Consider the following 12,950-nt stretch of genomic DNA (forward strand, 5'->3'; position numbering starts at 1 on the left):
GCCAAAGGCAGACGCTTAACCAACTGAGCCACCCACGCACCCCAGGTGTATCATTTTTATTAAGAATACACTGTCGTATTACATAAAGGATACCAAGTTTTTGTCATATATGATCGGATATTTTCCTCCAGAAATTTCACATACAGATAAGTTGATTTTTTACATGTGAAAGTCTTGAATAATATAATAAAGAGGTTTTAATAAAAAGAGGCTCTGAGGGGTGCCTGGGTGGCTCAGTGGGTTGGGCTGCTGCCTTCAGCTCAGGTCATGATCTCAGGATCCTGGGATCGAGTCCCGCATCGGGCTCTCTGCTCAGCAGGGAGCCTGCTTCCTCCTCTCTCTCTCTCTCTCTGCCTGCCTCTCTGTCTACTTGTAATCTCTCTCTCTGTCAAATAAATAAATAAAATCTTTTTAAAAAATTAAAAAAAGAGGCTCAGAAAAAATATGACCTAATCTTTGAAAAAACAATTCAAGATGCCTTTCAGTTATTGACAAATGATAGAAAATTAAGAGCTTACAAATAGGAAAGTCAATAAGGGATTATTTCTAAAAGCTGTGTTTGTTAGTCCTTGAGTTCAGTCCAAGAAATGCTTTATTTTCACGTGAACTAGAGACCATTTTTGCTTTTCATCTGTAAAAGTATCTTTATTAAGACATTTTTCTTTATAAATGACTTCATAGAAAAAAAATCTTATTTCCAGAAATTTGACCTGCACTCCACTACTGCCCCCAAAGATGGATTTTTAGAACGGATTATAATCATGGGAGATGATTCTCTACCAACCGAGAGAATATTTTGTAATAGTCTTTTGATAGTTTTTAATGGCTGTCAAAGAGAAGATGGAGTCTCTCGAAATTAATTTAATTAAAAATTTTCCCTCCAGATTTAAAGAAATTTCATTTAAATTGTATGCTAAGTCTAATGCTTCAGAACTGTCGAGGACTTTGTATGATTTTAAATAACCTCATTTACAAAGGAATTTATTCTAAAAAAAAATTATGTTCAGTGAAGACAAAGACTTGCCCCACCCCTGCCCTGTCCATTTCTTTTTTGGCTTCATAGAGGAAAATGAGAAATACTATTTTGGGGACAAGATTCCCAACAGAAGGGAATCCTTTGGCAGCAAGAATAAACAGCTTTGGCAGAAAAGCACCCTCCAAAGGAAAAGAACTTTGGCTTGTTCAGACTAGGGAGTGGTGATGAGCCCCAAGACAAAAAGGATGTCCCTGGTACAGGGGCTGGGTCAGTACCAGGCTGTCTGGGTGGAAACTCTACTGTTACAAAAGCTCCTTAGAGCAGCTTCATAAAACATTGATGTTTTGAGATGCACGGCTTCTCCAGTCGTCTGGGGAGGATCAGTCACGTTCCAAGGAAGTGATTCTGTTTTACTCAGACCCACATTGTTCCCTTTGGCTTCTGATACAATACTGGTAGAAGTAGTAGTAATGATAATAAGTAAAATACAAATCCTACAAACCTGGGTTATTGACCCTTTTCCCTTCATTTTCCAGAAAATAAATCCCACATCTCCAAAAGTGGATTAATGATTAATTTGAAGGAAAGTCTCATCTGTCATTTTAAAATGCTTTGAAATCCTTTTGTGGTTGCTGTACACACAGAAAACACTTTTTTACCCATTATATTTCTGGGGTGAGTATGGATCTGTGTGTATGCATGCTCACATATTTAGCTTACATTTTCAAGGTGATGTTTTCATTAGAGGAAGTTGCTCGTTGTTTGAATAAATACACTTGGGAAGATGAGTAACGAGCCAGCCATCCCATTTACCTGTAATTCCACTTGCAGTTGTGTGTGGCTTTGCTGATCTGGTTTGGTTGGATATGATATTCATGAAGGTCTAGTGAGGCGGTTAGAAAACTCAACTACTTGACTCAACCACTGAACATCTGTTTCCTTTGATGCCAGGTTGCTGGCGGTAGACATAGTGGGTGGAATGGTTTCAGAGATCTCCATACGCTTTCTTCCAGGGACAGAGAAAATAGAACTGCCCCAGTGCAAAGTCTCCTTTCTCACTTATTCAATCAACACATTTTTACGGAGTATCTACTATATGCCACACAGGTTTGTTTTCTGTGCTATTCCTTCGTCACAATCCACTCCTTGCCAAAGTCTTCAATTTCCCCTCCCTTTGCACAATTCCAGCGAACACACAGGGCCATTTTGCTACCTAAAAGGTTTGGATCTTTCCCACATGGAAAATCAAGTCCTGTATCCCTTCCCTTGAAGTCCCTGCTAAGGTGGTGTTTTATTTATAATATCCCCTTTCCTTCCACAAAAAATAAATAAACCCCAAGACGGGAAAGTATTTTAGAGAAAAAAGAAGAGACTGTGGGTGTTTTCTCGTATTACTGCATACTTATAAATGTTATAATGGCTGGGTATTATTCTATTGTATACCTTAGTTGGTTAACATTTAGTCAAAACAGGGTTCACAATTTGGATTTATTTCCTTAGGGTAAAATACAAAGTTATTGTTTACACATGTTTGTAAAACCCTTAATACAAATTGCTAAACCACTTATAGAGAGTTTATAGAAACTTACAGTCCATTTAAAGTTCTGTTTACTGTTCATATAATGGTATCCTTAACCTCACTGAAGATGAAAAGTTTTTAAAATCTTCACTGATTGTTTTTAATTTACATTTTTTATTGCTAGTGAGATTGGACATTTTTTCACATGCTTATTACTCAGTTTTTGTTTCCCTCCCCTGAGCTGTCTGTATATGTCCTTTGTCTAAATTTCTATTAAAGTTTTTGTAGCCTTCTTATTCACTTGTATGGACTTACTTCATCTTAAGGGTATTAATATTTTGTCTTTAGTATTTCTTGATCACATTTGGGCAAAAACCCCTCCAATCACATTATCTGTGATCACTTAGAACAGGTAATGTGTTTTGTTCAATGAGATGAGATCATCTTTTTATCATTTTATGTAGGAGGTGGAATTCAATGTCTAAAAATTAATACACACTTTAGAGCATAGTAAGGACAGCATCTTTTCTAGAAACTTCTATCAAGGGGAGAATGTATAAGAGTTAAACTATGAGGGGCCTTAGTCTTATCGATAGGCCCATTTGTATTCTTACTGCATTTGACGTGTGGCCCCTGTGCTGTGCTTATTACAAAATTATGAAATCTGTGCCCAGACTAGCATCTTGACACAGGTAATGAGCTTCTTTGGAATTTACTGGATTCCAGATAAAGTTCTAGTCATTCTTCATTCCCATACCTGTTTCCCATACATCTAAGAGGCCCTGAATAGCAGCCCTCATATGTTCTCCTTTTTCTTTTAGACAGTTCTTCCTCAGTCCAGGAAGATGAAGAGGTAGAGATGGAGGCCATCAGCTGGCAGGCCAGTAGTCCAGCCATGAACGGATATCCTGCCTCTCCAGTAACCTCTGCTCGTTTCCCCAGCTGGGTCACTTTTGATGACAATGAGGTCAGCTGCCCTTTGCCACCAGTCACCTCTCCCCTGAAGCCAAACCCACCACCTATTGCATCTGTGACCCCAGATGTACCTCATCACTCAGCTGGGTCATTTAAGAAGAGGGAACGTCCCAAGAGCACTTTGATGAACTTTTCCAAAGTTCAGAAACTGGACATTTCATCCTTAAACCAACCGCCTTCCATAACGGAGGCTCCGCCTTGGAGGACAACCAATCCTTTCCTGAATGAGACTCTGCAGGATGTCCAACCCTCCCCTATCAACCCTTTCACTGCTTTCTTTGAGGAGCAGGAGAGACGCTCCCAAAACAATTCCGTTTCCAGTGCCACAGGCAAGAGCCAAAGGGATTCTCTCATTGCCGTCCACCAGGATGCCATCTGTTTTGATGACTCAAGCAAAACCCAGTCCCACTCTGATGCTGTTGAAAAACTCAAGCAACTCCAGATTGATGACCCTGATCGTTCAGGCAGCGCAACACTACCAGATGATGACCCCATAGCCTGGGTTGAACTAGATGACCCCCCACCTGGTTCAGCACTGTCCCGGCCCAGAGATGGGTGGCCAATGATGCTAAGGATCCCTGAGAAGAAAAACATCATGTCGTCTAGGCACTGGGGACCCATCTACATCAAACTAACAGACAGTGGTTACCTGCAGCTGTATTATGAGCAGGGTCTAGAAAAACCATTCCGTGAGTTCAAGCTGGAGATCTGCCATGAAATTTCGGAACCCCGGCTCCAAAACTATGATGAGAATGGCAGGATCCACAGCTTACGAATAGACCGTGTCATCTACAAGGAGAAGAAGAAATACCAACCCAAACCTGCTGTGGCCCACACAGCAGAGAGGGAACAAGTGATTAAGCTGGGCACCACCGATTACGACGACTTCCTGAGTTTCATCCGTGCCGTTCAGGACCGGCTCATGAATCTGCCGGTGTTGTCAATGGACTTGAGCACAGTTGGCTTGAACTACCTGGAGGAGGAGATTACTGTGGATGTCAAGGATGAATTCTCTGGCATTGTGAGCAAAGGAGACAACCAGATTCTCCAGCACCATGTCTTGACGCGGATCCACATTCTGAGTTTCCTCTCTGGCCTGGCAGAGTGCCGCCTGGGTCTCAACGATGTCCTTGTCAAAGGGAACGAGATAGTTTCCCGGCAAGACATCATGCCCACCACCACCACCAAGTGGATCAAGCTCCATCAGTGCCGTTTTCATGGGTGTGTGGATGAGGACGTATTCAGCAGCTCACGGGTTATTCTGTTCAACCCTTTGGATGCCTGCCGCTTTGAGCTCATGCGGTTCAGGACAGTATTTGCAGAGAAGACCTTGCCTTTCACACTCAGGACGGCAGCAAGCATCAATGGGGCGGAGGTGGAGGTGCAGAGCTGGCTCAGGATGTCAGCCGGCTTCTCCTCTAACCGAGACCCTCTCACTCAGGTTCCCTGTGAGAATGTGATGGTTCGCTACCCCGTGCCCAGTGAATGGGTGAAAAACTTCCGCAGGGAAAGCGTCCTGGGGGAAAAGTCTTTAAAAGCCAAAGTGAACCGGGGGGCGAGTTTTGGCTCAGCCAGTATGTCTGGCTCTGAGCCTGTGATGAGAGTAACTCTGGGAACTGCCAAGTACGAACATGCCTTCAACTCCATTGTGTGGAGGATAAACCGACTGCCTGACAAAAACTCAGGTAGGTAGAGGTTTCTCTTCTGTGAAAGCTGCCACGTGGGTTACAGGAGAGCTGACCCCAGCTCTCTGACCCTAGAGTTCCACATTCTGTCTCCCTATGAAGGCCTGGCTTTTGTTGTGTGACAGAAATATGGTAATGGAGAAGTGGGACCAGAGAAGCAAAAACACTTGAGCAAAAAGTAAGTAACAAACGTGAATGGCCCAGTTTACTCCATTTTTCTCCTTTATTACCTACTTCTAGAAAACTCTGTGTTCTTCTTGTCAGCTGAGCTGCTAAGCAGATTGCAGGGCAACTTATGAATTTGTATGCTTTTTCCGACTCATTTAAGTATTCTCTGTGGTTCCGGAAGCTGTCTATCTCCAGATCCTAGAAAGCCTCTGGTTTTGAAGAGGTAGCTTTCCCGCTGTGCCTTGAGTGTAGGTAGAGGGATCAGTTTATGGCCAGTCATAAATGCAGTATGGGTGAGGAGTCAGACTCATGATGCCAGTCCCCTTGTGCGAGACCCGTGTCAGTCATTACATCTCCAACTCAGAGTTGGGATTTTGAGGAGGGAGAAAAGGAGAAATGGCCTCTGATCAGACTGAAGGTCAGCCAGGACCAGAAGGTCCAAAAGGAAATTCTATCAGATACAAAGGAAAGGAAGGCGTGTTTGATTTACACAAAGAAAGCAAGCTTACCGGCCCTCACTGCCTTGCTCACAGCTCTCAGGGAGGCTTTTGTGCTTGAGTGAGCACGGAAGGTGACGACTTTCCTTAGGGGTCCAGGGAATTTAGCGAAATGACAAAACTAGAGAGCAATCCAACAGGCTTTAATAGTCTTATTTCTAAGAGGAAGTCTGCATGACCCCAATGACAGGCCATAAGCCCACAATCGAATGGTCCTTTCAACCACTTCTTGTTTATTGTAAACTTCGCCCATTTGTTAACAAAAGTAGATATGCTAGCCAGGCAAAAAGGATGAGGTTGGGAAGAACTCTACCCTTCTGCAGATAGCCTTCTTCCATTCTCACTATTAAACCCTGAAAAGGGTTTAGAGTCTCCATTTCCTGCTCTGAGTGTGGAATGGCTGTGTCATCCTACCCAAACTGGGACGTGACGTGCCTGTAAGAAGCAGGACGATCGGGTCACCTCCCCAAGCTGTCCAGGCCCTGCACACACACCGGGGCATTCTGTGTCAGACACTGTAGCCCAGTGCGAAATGAAGAGACAATTGGACCTCTGTGCTGGAGGCCGGACTTGCCAAACACCCCCACCCCCACCCTGGTTTCCAAACTGACAGGATTTTTTTTTTAAAAAACAAAGTCTCCCTCTCTGGGCCTGCTTATACATTTCTCCTGACATCAGCACTGTATTCTCCTGGTGATAGCACTGTGATTTCTACCTCAGCCACGGGACCTGTCTGAAAGGAAAAGCCCTGAATTCTCCTTCGGCACAGAAGCCCTTGAGAAGAGAAGTGAGGTGGAAGGGGGGGGAGTGACCGTTGAACCTGCTGGAGACTTGACCTCCAAAAGACAAGGCCTCAGGTTTATGTTTATCGGAATGTTTGGCCCTTCAAGTTTGTTAAGCGTGGATTCAGATAATTTTGTTATGAAATTACTGAGTCTTCAAGCTGGAAGGGACCTTGGCGATAACTCAGTCAAACCTCTTCACTCTATAGATGAGAAAATTAGGGACCAGGAGCAACACGACTTATCTGAAGTCACAAAGCCACATCCAGGGGTCTTTTCTTAATACCCAGCTGCCTCTTGTAGAGGACACAGTAGGCACAAATGTGAAAGTATTTCTTCTAAGAGAAGAGGTTTGCGGTTTTCTCAGTGGGTACACATCTATCTCGTTTGTTTCAAAGTTCTTGCTCTCGAATATTTAACAGTTACTGTATGAGAGGGTTTTGGTGATAAGCAGCAAAGACAACCAAAAAAAAAAAAAAAAAAAGATTGTTGGAGGGTAGCTTGGAACAGTTGAGCCAGCAGGCTTAGAAAGGATGGCTCTCGAAAGCAGAACTGAGAGATGTCTCCTCAGGCTGCAGCCGTTGGGGTCAGTCATCACAAGCCATTTTCTGTCCTTGCGTCACTTGGCTCAGGAGTCAAGGGGAGGGTAGCACATTTTGACTGACACGACATGCAGTGCTAGGGAAGATTATTTCTCAAAGCAAAGGTGAGGGGGGAAGGATTGTGACCAGAAGAAGGGGTGGGGGTGGGGAGAGTGGTTGCAGGACAAGGGACAAGGGAAAATATAGGTCTTCAGCAAACACTTGACTTAATGCTTCCCAGCAGGTTAGTGTTCAGTAGGCTCAAGGCCAAGGAAATGCAGATGATGTATTGCAAATGTATTTCCTGATTACTGGAACCTTTATTTGTGAAAGATTTTTGAAATACAGGACAGTCTAAGGATATTTGGGAATGTTTCTCCCTTAAGCTATTCCCCCATCACTGCTTTTGCTATTATATCATGGTTACACGTTATTTTATTTTATTAAAGATTTTATTTATTTTTCAGAGAGAGAGAGAAAAAGAGAGCATAAGCAGGGAGAGTGGTAGCCAGAGGAAGAAGCAGACTCCCTGCTGAACAGGGCACCTGATTGGGGGGGCTCGATCCCAGACCCTGGGACACCTGACCTGAGCTGAAGGCAGGCCGTTAGCCGACTCAGCCACCTAGGCATCCTGGTTATACATTTTTAGTAACGACCCCCACCCACACACCCAAAAAGGGCTTCTTCTTCTACTCTTGGCCAATGGTATATTTCTGGATAGGTTCCAGAAATTGGTAAGACTCTTTTCTGGAAACCTGAGAGATATAGGATCTGAATTGCAGTCGGACAGTGGGTTCTTAGTGTTGCCAGCACTCGCTGTGACCAGCTCCTGCTCCGCCCATCTGGTGTGCCCTCCGTTAGTTGCCATCCTTTTTCTGAGCTCATCTTGGACTTCAGTCAGCCTTGGATGGTATATTTTACAGGTGATTTTTTCATAATTCTCATACCTCCATTTAGCAGAGAAGGAGACCAGAACCTCTGCATGCTTACTCCTGCCTGCCGCCGGCAGGGCTGTCAGACCGGAGGCAGCCCGGGACCGCGGGTCAGCACCCCTGACTTGTTGCAGCCACAGTGGGCTTCTCCCAGTCCTGCTACCAAATGGTTCACAAGCTGCCGTTGGAGTCCAACATGGTTTAAACTGGCAGGTCCAGCCCCGCCTTATGCATGTTTGGCCGCCCCTGCCTTCCCACCGGGCTCTTAAGGACCCCTTTCACCCTGATCCCAAGACTTAGAGCTTTTCTAAGTCTTAGAATGTGGCAGAACAAGGCCTACTGCTTGCCCAGGTCATCCACCAGGAAACAAAATATGCTGTCTTGCATAGGTAGCTTTCTTTGCTGGAACTCCAGTTCTCTAATATTAGATCGAGAGAAAACAATTTCAATAGAATTTACCTTTTATGGAAAATAGAAATCTGAATTTTAATGTTAAATTTTCTCAACTTCATCAAGGAAGATGACAAAATGCGTGGGCTCGCATAGTTCATTACCATAAATTAGACGACACTAGCACTCAGAATTGCATTCTCCTACCTGTCCACCAGCCCTACACATCCATTGGTTGGTGCTGGGAATCATGGAAGAATGCCGCATTCAGAGAGTTTGCTGTGAATGTACTTTGGAGGGGTGGGCGGAGAGATCAGCTTTGTGGAAAGTAATGATTCCTCATTATTCCAACACTGTGCACATAAGGACAGTTAGATAAAACTGTTGTACAGGTTGCCATTGATTAAAAGTAAGAAACTCCTCAATGTAATTTGTAGTGATCTAAATCCATAGCAATACACAATAATTCCGCATCAGATCTGAGTTTTATTCCTAGTGCTGCATTTTAGTAGCTTTGTCACCTCAGGCGATTTACTTAAACCTTGCAAAGAAATCTTACTTTCCTCATTTACAGAATAGGGTTATTAATACCTAGCTCATTAAGAAAGAAATTAGATAATGCCTTTAAGTGTTTAGGACAATCTCTGGCCTGTAATAAATGTAGCCGATAGCTATGTAATTACAACTGTAATTGTAATTATAATTAAAAAATAAACACACGGATTCATTTTTAGATAATGTAATTTTTACTATTATGTGTATCCAATTTAAAATTTCTTTCTTAGAAACCAGTGCAAATTTCTCAGTTTTCCAGAATTTTACTCTTTAGAAATAACCACTGAACTATGTTATTTGTCAAGCAGAGCAAAACATGTACTTCACTCCGTAATGTTTTCCTTAGAGAGAGTGTGTATGTCCTCACTTGCTGAGATTAGAAAGTCCTGCCCAGATCAATAAAGAAAATTGCAATTGTTTATTTGGGGAAACTCCTTTAACTAAGGGCTGTTGGTATTACATAATGAAGCCAAAGCCATGTCACATTGTTTATCCATGGCAAGTTGCTGTACGGAGGTTCCTACAGCTCACTTCTCCACTCACGTCACCCTGCAAACTGGTCTTGGGGTTGGGGACTCTTTGGGGACTCTGTGGGGGGCTGTGACTCAGAGTGGTTGAAACACCTCCGGGCTAGAGTGCTTGGATTCAGTCCTCAGTCCACCACTTTCCAGCTTTGACCTTGGCTCGTTCACTTTCCCTCCCAAAGCTTTTGTGGCCTCATCTGTAGAACGTAAAGACTGTGATCTCAAGGGATTGTTGCAAAGATGCAGGGAGAGGGTGTGCAGGCAGCATTGAGACACTAGAGTGCTCAGCAAACCGTGCTTTCAGAGGTTATAGCCACAGACTGATCTGTCTCTTCACGCACATATCTAAGAACAGCCCTCAAATGGAAAACATTAAGTTTTCCATCCAAGTGCAGTAGAACTAGCCATAGATGTATAGAATTAAAGAACAGCCAGGGACTCTGCCTGGCGTTGTCTAGCCCACCCTTTACCACCCATCTCCCATTTCCCCATTTCCCAAGTCAGGATTTGAGGCGAGGGGAGAACAAACGACTTGGGGGCAGGATCTCTACCACATAGGAGGAGAGCTGGGGCTCACACGCAGGGTTCTGTTAGTCTGCATCCTATCCAGTGCATCATGTCCATCCTTCATGTGTCTGTGCTGTTTCTAAAGGCTTTGTCATTTACAGATGCCATTACCCACACCAACGTGCCAAAGCATTTTTGTAAAAAGACGAAATGCTGTTGAGAAAATTCTTCTTTCAAAGGGAATTGATTCTTTGGCTCCGTGTGGCTGTCATTGATGTTTTATTCGTTGCTAAGTGCTGCTCCCTTTTATTCCTTTCTGCCATTCTATGGATCTAGGCCTTTATTTCTGGTATTCGTGCTGTGTTCCCATATCACCCTGACTTCAGCAGGCAGAGTGACCCGTTTTTCAGGCTGTGGGTTTTATTGCTAGGATAAAGGCCACTGTAATCAGATAGTTCTAGCAAAGGGTCTGAGGCACAGGCACTGTGATTTCCGCGGAAGGAAATGCTCAGCCCTGGACCCCCGGAAAGACTGCCCGGTGTGGAGCCGGGAGGCGGTCTTCAGGCCTTTTTTGTGGTTGAGGTGCCTCTATGGGCCTCTCCTTCCATGGCTCTCCAAAGAACCTAATGTCTGGATTCTTTCCCTTTCATAGCTTCTGGTCACCCTCACTGTTTCTTCTGCCACCTTGAACTTGGCTCTGACCGGGAAGTGCCTTCCAGATTTGCCAGTCACGTGAATGTGGAGTTCAGCATGCCCACAACTTCTGCCTCCAAAGCCGCTGTAAGATCCATCTCCGTGGAAGACAAGACTGACGTCAGGAAGTGGGTTAATTATTCCGCACACTACAGCTACAAGGTAGCCTCAGGAGGCATCTGGCTAATGTGTCCAAGACCGTTTGTTTATCCCTCCACCATCCCCCCTCCCCACCCTTCCTTGCCCCATCTTGTTCCTTTTAGCGGTGTCTGCCCTGGATGCCATGTGTTCAGACTCTTACTGCCTTAGAGACAGGTGTGCCATACGCGGCTGTGGGTGAGTCCGCTGTGATTTGAATGATTAATCTCTAGTGAGCAAGAGAAAGGTTGGGAAAAGATAAGAGGTGGGCGAAAGAGGAGAGTATAATGTCTTTCAGTCATCATGAACAACATCAAAAGAGTCATGGGGGCGCACCTGGGTGGCTCAGTGGGTTAAGCGGCTGCCTTCGGCTCAGGTCATGATTCCGGGGTCCTGGGATCAAGCCCCACATCGGGCTCCCTGCTTAGCGGAAAGTCTGCCTGCTGCTCTGCTTACTTGTGCTCTCTCTCTGTCAAATAAATAAATTTAAAAAAAAAAAGTCATGGGGTAAAGGGATTATTATTAATCTATAACATTCTGTATTATTAATTGTACACTATATATAATATGAATATTATGAATGAGTAGATATATGAATATTATAAATGAGTATATCATAAGATCATATTCTCATTCATAATACATGTTGCAGAAGTTGTGCACTTGGAAGGTGGAGGGGAATTCAGGAAAGTGCTAACCCAAAGTATGTGTTTCGGCTTCAGAGTTGATGATGTAGATCCGTGTAAAATCGGGACACATATGACCTGGTCACAGGGCTATAGCAAGACAAAATTCAGAAGCCAAGCAAGCTTCTGTAACAGGATCCGGGCAGTGGAAGGAGGAAACAAAATTGGAAGAGTTCAGACATGGTCATTCTGTCTTGAGGTGTTAGAAATTCAGTAGCAGATTAAATGGCAAAGACAGAAAGTGGGACTTATTGAAGTATTTTGCAAAGTGGTTTAATAATTTTTTATTCTTAATAATATTCTTAGATTTTTTTATGGTTTGTTTTTCTGTAAATGTTTCCTTAGTTGTGGCCTCTACAATCTTAAACTACCAAGAAGAACAAATACTCCATCTTGTGGCCAGAAAAAAAAATAGCACTTTCATCAAGCATGGGCCTAGTCCACTGCTTGAATTGTTTCCTTCGTCATAAAATATCCAAAGTGGTAAAGAGTGGAGCGGCTTTAACTGTGAAACTCTCTTACTTGATGTACTTCTTTTCTGACTTGTCAAAGGCTTCATTGTGTGTCTCTTTCAAGGCAAGATGAATGTATTAATCCATTTAGTTACAGCTACCATATTTTGCTGAAAACACAGGTAGAACCATAAACAAACAATACTTACCAGTTTGGAGACTTGGGGTTTTTTTGTTTTGTTTTTTGTTTTTAGATTTTATTTATTTATTTGACAGAGAGAGATCGCAAGTCGGCAGAGAGGCAGGCGGAGAGAGAGGGGGGAAGCAGGCTCCCTGCTGAGCAGAAAGGCCGATGCAGGGCTCCATCCCAGGACCAGTTGGGAGACTTTGTAAAGCCATAAAGTAATAGAGAGTATAAACAGCTGGCTGGAGAGGAATCCATTTATTTGCAAACCTTTTTGTTTGCCCGCCACATGCCTGCATTATGGGGATACAGTAGTCAAGGAGGGCCTGCTCCTGTCCCAGGGAGCCTGTGGAATGCTGGAGTCAGGTTCATGTACCAAGGACAGTGGAGATATGGATAGGAGAAGCACCTAATGACTTGAGGACAGCTTCACAGAAGAGGTGACCTTTGAGCAGCGTGCAAGGCAAAGAATAAAAAATTTCCAGGTGGACTGCGAAGAAGAGGGAGTTCCAGACCAAGCAAAAAGCATGTGCCAAGAGAGAACCGTGCCGTCCTCCAGGCCAGAGTAGCTCCAGTGTGGCCAAAGCTCAAAACAGTGACAAAATTATAGGGAATCTCCCGGTGAGGTATTCTCTTTGGGATTACTTCTTATTGGGATGGTTTTTTCTCCTTTCTGACATTTCTTTCCAACTTCTACTCTCGACAG

General features: G+C 43.9%; 1 protein-coding gene across 2 annotated transcripts in view; it reads left to right on the plus strand.

Moving 5' to 3' along the window:
* The window catches only part of STON2 (stonin 2), a 156,010-nt gene that overhangs the window by 136,157 nt on the left and 6,903 nt on the right, over positions 1–12,950 (plus strand). For both annotated transcript variants that reach the window (XM_059182622.1, XM_059182623.1), the window contains 2 exons: positions 3,317–5,155; positions 10,744–10,946. In XM_059182622.1, coding sequence (XP_059038605.1) covers positions 3,317–5,155; positions 10,744–10,946 — 2,042 coding nt within the window. The remainder of the gene's footprint in view (positions 1–3,316; positions 5,156–10,743; positions 10,947–12,950) is intronic.

This window comes from Mustela lutreola, chromosome 7, assembly GCF_030435805.1.
Source record: "Mustela lutreola isolate mMusLut2 chromosome 7, mMusLut2.pri, whole genome shotgun sequence".
Lineage (NCBI taxonomy): Eukaryota > Metazoa > Chordata > Mammalia > Carnivora > Mustelidae > Mustela > Mustela lutreola.